We start from the raw sequence: 6,197 nt of genomic DNA, 5'->3' as shown, positions 1-6,197 counted from the left end.
ACTATCACCATCACTATCATGACACTGTCACTATCACCAGCACCAGCACTGTCATCACCAGCACCATCACTGTCATCACACTGTCACTATCACCAGCACCATCACTATCATCACACTATCACCAGCACCATCACTATCATCACACTATCACCAGCACCATCACTATCATCACACTATCACCAGTACCAGCACTGTCATCACCAGCACCAGCACTGTCATCACCAGCACCATCACTGTCATCACCAGTACCAGCACTGTCATCACCAGCACCATCACTGTCATCACCAGCACCAGCACTGTCATCACCAGCACCAGCACTGTCATCACACTGTCACTATCGCAAGCACCATCTTGCTATCAACATCACCACCACCATCATTATAACTAACACCACCACCATTGTCACCATGGTGTCTGGTCATTAAATACCAATTCCTCACCCAGATCTGTACTCGGCATTTCACTGGCACTGTCTCATGTTCTTCTCTTACAAACCACTTTCGTGTGTCCTCATAGAAGAAGCCAGGGAAGCCTGGAACAGCTCGGAAATGTGCAGTTTCTGTTCTTCAGTTGTCACTCACAGGCATCTATGCTCACAGCCAAACCGCCCTCATGGACATGGCTGTTCTGTCTTCCCTAGGGTCTTGGCGCAGCTCTGAGCAGGGTGTGGGGAATGCTTCAGGCATGATGGTGATCAGACTGGAAGGAGGGAGGAGCCACTGCTCTGGATCCCCAAACCATTCATAGGCCAAGTCTCCCCCTGGTACCCACAGGTACTCCTTCCAGGATGAGGGCCAAGTCTCCCCCTGGTACCCACAGGTACTCCTTCCATGATGAGGACCAAGTCTCCTCCTGGTACCCACAGGTACTCCTTCCAGGATGAGGAGGACATGTTCATGGTGGTGGATCTGCTTCTGGGGGGAGACCTGCGCTACCACCTACAGCAGAATGTCCAGTTCTCAGAGGACACAGTGAGGCTGTACATCTGCGAGATGGCCCTGGCCCTGGACTACCTTCGTAGCCAACACATCATCCACAGGTGTGTGAACGCCTGTGGCATGAGGCATCTTCCTAGGCTGAACGGTTGGGAATACCCTTGGGTCACACCCAAGCCTGGTCTGGCTCCTCTTCCCAGTGGTGGGCCCTGTCCAAACCACCCACTTTGAGGATGGACACAGAGAACTTAGTCCTCATGGGTGTACCACAGAGCCTGGCCACACCCAGTGGCTCTTATTTATCTATTGACCACATCATGGGACTTCATACTGATTGTGGCGTTTGTAAAAACCAGATGGAATTGGGGAAATGTCTAATTAGCAAGCAGGTAGAATCAGGGAGCAGAAATTAGGCTGAAATCCTGCAGTCTTGGCTCAAACTGAGGTGTGTTATAAGGCAGATAAACCTGATTTCTAACCTCTCTGCCCTGGGATTCTGTTGTCTGGACAGGAGTCAGGTATGTGATGGTTACTGAGTGCTAGATGTCTTCCTAGAAGCCAAGGTGGAGAGGGCTGAAGTCAGATTGTGAGCAGAGTGTAGACGAGTCCACTTCTGGGCAGTTCCAGGGATCTAGTGAGGGCATCATGGGAACCCGGCCCTGAGGGTCTTCTGCAGTCCCCAGAGGCTTCCAGCTGTAGGTGCCTTCTGCACAGTCCTACATGTCCTCTGGACAAGACTCCATGGATTGCTGGTGGCTCCCTTGTAGCTGCCTTCTAGGTGGCCCTGGTGCCCTCTGAATAGTGTGTGGTATGCCCTCTATGACACTAGGTTCTATGTTAGGATTCATTCTAAAAGCCAAGCCTTCCAAGCCTCTGCCTCTGATGGGGGCATCTGTCAGAGACCTCAGGGCATGAATAGTGTGGGTCCAAGCTCATTTTCTTGTCACCTTCTGTCCTCCTAGAGATGTCAAGCCTGACAACATCCTCCTGGATGAACAAGGTGAGTCCCTGGAGCTCTGGGACACAGAGAGAAGTGTGGGTACCCGACCCAGGACCTGGAAAGCCATGTCTGCCCTTTCTTCACAGGACATGCACACCTTACTGACTTCAACATTGCCACCATCATAAAGGATGGGGAGAGGGCGACAGCTTTAGCTGGGACCAAACCGTACATGGGTAAGCCGAAGGCGTCAGATGACACCTGACCATGCAGAGCCATGCCCCTGCCTCGTCCTTACTCCATAGTTAGATAAAGTCTTAGAGCAGAGGACAATGGGGTGCAACCAAATGGCAATGCAGTGTTTTATCTGCTGTGGGCTGGTCCAGAAGGGGGCTCCTCCCAGCAGGTGGCACAGTGCAGAACTGTGGCGGGTAGGGTGGTGGGTAGTGTTCTCTTTTAGATCTGGTGCAGACCTGGCGGTGTGATGCGGGGTCATCAGGCCCTCTAGCCCCACAGCTCAGCTCTTTCTTCTCTTCGTTGGAAAGCTCCAGAGATCTTCCACTCTTTCGTCAATGGCGGGACTGGCTACTCCTTCGAGGTGGACTGGTGGTCGGTGGGGGTGATGGCTTACGAGCTGCTACGAGGATGGGTACGGAGCCTTGTAACCCTAAGCTAGCCAATTCCTTGCCCTGGACTGGCTGACAGCCATGGATGGAGGATGATACCCCCCCCCCCATAACCTCAGAGGACTCGGGCTTTTAAGCATATTAAGACAGATGCCTGAGTTAGCAAGTCTCCTTGGGTGGCTGGGATGTGTGTCTAGCAGGTTCTTGGGAGGGACTTGCTTTTCTCTAGGGGCAGAGGCAGTGATCTGCGTAAGTCTCATATGGTATCCTCTACCATTCCATGAAGCCCCAATCCTGGTAAAACAAACAAACAAACAAACAAACAAACAAGCAAACAAAACAAAAAACCTCCTGTCCTTTTGGACTGAACTACTCAGGCCTCAGGTCTTGGTGGTGGTAGAGAGGGCATACCCTTGACAGATGAGCTTCTGGCCTCTGATACCCAGTTCAGTCGGGGCACAAGCTCTACCCCCTAGCCTCTGGAACAGGTGGCTGCTGTTCTCAGAGCCTGGCCTTCACCTGGGACTGAAGCTGGGCTCCTAGGGTGTTTGTACTTTTGTCTGGGTGCCGTGCTGGGGAAGGCACTGGTGTAGTGCATCCCTGCCCACAGAGACCCTACGATATCCACTCGAGCAATGCTGTGGAGTCGCTCGTTCAGCTGTTCAGCACTGTGAGTGTCCAGTACGTGCCCACCTGGTCCAAGGAGATGGTAGCCCTGCTGCGAAAGGTGAGCTCCCTCCTCTCCCCCTCTCCCAGAGCACCCATCCCTTCTGCAACTCTTTCAGGAGCTCGAAGAGACACCCCATCTTTCCATGGGCTCAGACTCCTTCACTAGCACAGCCATAATCTTTTCTGGCAACTACCCTGAGACCCTGTGTGCCTCAGAGAGAAGGAATCTGCTACCAACGTGTAGGTTTCTTGTTCTAGCAGCAGGCTCTCAGTGTTGGGCCCTCCTGGTAAGCTAAATATTAGCACACTCCAGTCTGTAATCCCCATCAGGAACTCATGTGTCAGGACGTGGCTATCACCCACCTCTCATGACGCTCAGACCCAGGCAAAGAAGGCATCAAGCCTTCTGCATCACACGTGTAGTGCGGGAAGAGGGTAGCAGGATAACACATAACTCAAGCTATGTTCTAGTCTCCTTTGCCCCTGACCACACTACAAAAGGTGCACAACACTTCTAGGGAGCAAATTAAAAACCAATCCAAAGCCGGGCGTGGTGGCACATGCCTGTAATCCCAGCACTTAGGAGGCAGAGGCAGGTAGATTTCTGAGTTCGAGGCCAGCCTGGTCTACAAAGTGAGTTCCAGGACAGCCAGGGCTATACAGCGAGGCCAGCCTGGTCTACAAAGTGAGTTCCAGGACAGCCAGGGCTATACAGAGAAACCCTATCTCAAAAAAAAAAAAAAAAAACCAAAAAACAAACAAACAACAACAAAAACAATCCAGCTCACCTCCCACCCTGTACCTCTTACAGCTAAGCTCTATCTATAGCTGCTGGTAGGAGGATGGAGGATCCCAGACATTAAGGACACAGGGATGGAAGGATCCCAGCCATCAGGGACACACGGACCCTGGGACACTGTATATCCAGGGACTGGACTAGGGGCTGCTTAATCACAAGAAGAGCTGTTCTCTAAATATGTTGATTGAAGTATTGGAAGGGGTAGATTCAGAGAGCAGAAGCTATAGCCAGGACAGGTGTGAAAAAGGGCTATTATATATGAGACCTGACCAGGAGGCACCTGGCCCTGGTGACCTGATGTTCTGATGCAGTGTGGGTATGAATGTTTCTAGAGCCTGGAGGTGTTACACGGAAGCTTTGCAGTAATTAGTTGGGCCTGCATGCTAGTATGAGAGTGTTAGCCAGGCCATCACTGCCACCTGCTGGCAAATCTTGGCAGGACGTCCCTGTAGCTCCTCTGTTGTCCTTGGATATGGGGCACTGGGATCAAAGAGTCCCTAGGGCCATATCCTTTCATGTCTCTTTTCTCACAAGCCACTCTCCATCCTGAGGTTCTGAGCCTTGTCCTATGGACACCTTCAAGGGTTGCCCCAACCTGAGACAGGTTGGCCATTCTTCTGTGGGGCTTTATCTGAGAGGGACCCTCCTTGCAGCTCCTCACCGTGAACCCTGAGCACCGGTTTTCCAGTCTCCAAGACATGCAGACAGCCCCATCGCTGGCCCACGTGCTGTGGGACGACCTGAGTGAAAAGAAGGTGGAACCAGGCTTTGTGCCCAATGTAAGCCCCGAGTGCCCAGACAGGTGGCTCCAGGCTGTTGGGGTGGTGGTGGAGAACCCGCAGGCTGGGCTCAGTACCCTGTCTCTCCACAGAAAGGCCGCCTGCACTGTGATCCCACCTTTGAGCTGGAGGAGATGATCCTGGAGTCGAGGCCTCTGCACAAGAAGAAAAAGCGGCTGGCCAAGAATAAGTCTCGGGACAGCAGCAGAGACAGTTCCCAGTCGGTGAGTGCAGGGTTCAGGTCCTCGCCACATCTGTGTGTGGCATGCAAGGTCCCATCACAGCACTCTGCACGGCCTCTGGGCAAAGTATGCATTCTACAATCAAGCAAGAGTCTTCCTAAAGTCCCAAGGAGGCCTATGACCTTCCCTCTACCTTCCCGATTCCCTTGTCATAACTCCCACCCGCAGCCTGTCGGCACAGCTGCCCACAGCTATTTGCTCCTTCTGGCCAGTAATTACCTGGAGAGCCAGCTGTGGGCAAGAGCAGGCACTCAGAGTGAAAGGCCCCGGATGCTATGCCCAGGGGCATTAGTGTTCTGGTGACTTGTGTCCTGCTACATTGGTGCTCAGGTGTACCATATCCAAAATCAAAGTGACAAAGCTCTGCTCTCCTAAGGCTCCAAGAAGGAACCCACTCCCTGTCTCTGACTGTGGGGCTAGCTGTCAGTTTTGAGTACCCCTTGTAAAGTCACATTCACTATTCTTAGGGTTTAAGTTCTCAACATATTTGAGGGTGGGGAGTCACCGTTTAGTTCCTAATACTAGGGTACAGATGCGACGTGCAGGAGAGCAACTGTTATGTGTCGAGTGGTGATCAGTGGTCAGTGTTTGCCTACCTTTGGGCCTGTCTGAGCCTGGCACTCTGGAGTATAACTTCCCAGATCTGTGTTGTCCAAAAGAGGGTGTGGGATGCAGGGCTAGGGGTCATCCCCTGGGTGCCTTGATTTTTCAAGCGTAGGTAGGTGGGGGTTCCTGTCCTCTTGTCTCTCTCTCCTCCAACTGCCTCTGGTGTCTGGGTTGGTTTTTAACCTGACAGCTCCTGGGCTAGGTGCCAAGAGCCAACTCTTGGTGGCGATTCTTCCTGGGGCATCTAAAACCAGAGCTTTGGGAAATAGACACTGGCTTTGTGTGGGAGTGGGCACCTCCTGTGAGAATCCAGACATGGAGAGTGTACAGGCTAACTGCCATGCTGACTTCTGGAGGTTGTGAATGGGAACCAACCCTGGGTAGACACCTGCACTGAGAGGAACTCAGCTTCATCCTGCAGCCACTGGTGGGAGCTTTAGTTGGAGGTGGGAAGTATTGGCTAACACTGAGAAGACACACAATGTTCTTTTTTTTTTAATTAGGTATTTTCTTCATTTACGTTTCAAATGCTATCCCAAAAGTCCCCAGACCCTCCCCCCCCCCACTCCCTTACCCACCCACTCCCACTTCTTGGCCCTGG

At 52.4% G+C, this 6,197-nt stretch overlaps 1 protein-coding gene across 2 annotated transcripts in view; it reads left to right on the top strand.

Moving 5' to 3' along the window:
• The window catches only part of Stk32c (serine/threonine kinase 32C), an 81,173-nt gene that overhangs the window by 65,391 nt on the left and 9,585 nt on the right, over positions 1-6,197 (top strand). For both annotated transcript variants that reach the window (XM_021167932.2, XM_029479993.1), the window contains 7 exons: positions 866-1,039; positions 1,898-1,935; positions 2,022-2,111; positions 2,421-2,524; positions 3,112-3,228; positions 4,623-4,748; positions 4,841-4,972. In XM_021167932.2, coding sequence (XP_021023591.1) covers positions 866-1,039; positions 1,898-1,935; positions 2,022-2,111; positions 2,421-2,524; positions 3,112-3,228; positions 4,623-4,748; positions 4,841-4,972 — 781 coding nt within the window. The remainder of the gene's footprint in view (positions 1-865; positions 1,040-1,897; positions 1,936-2,021; positions 2,112-2,420; positions 2,525-3,111; positions 3,229-4,622; positions 4,749-4,840; positions 4,973-6,197) is intronic.

Source organism: Mus caroli, chromosome 7, assembly GCF_900094665.2.
Source record: "Mus caroli chromosome 7, CAROLI_EIJ_v1.1, whole genome shotgun sequence".
Taxonomy (NCBI): Eukaryota; Metazoa; Chordata; class Mammalia; order Rodentia; family Muridae; genus Mus; species Mus caroli.
Note: the sequence above shows the minus strand (reverse complement) of the source record. Positions and strands in the feature narration are given on the sequence as shown.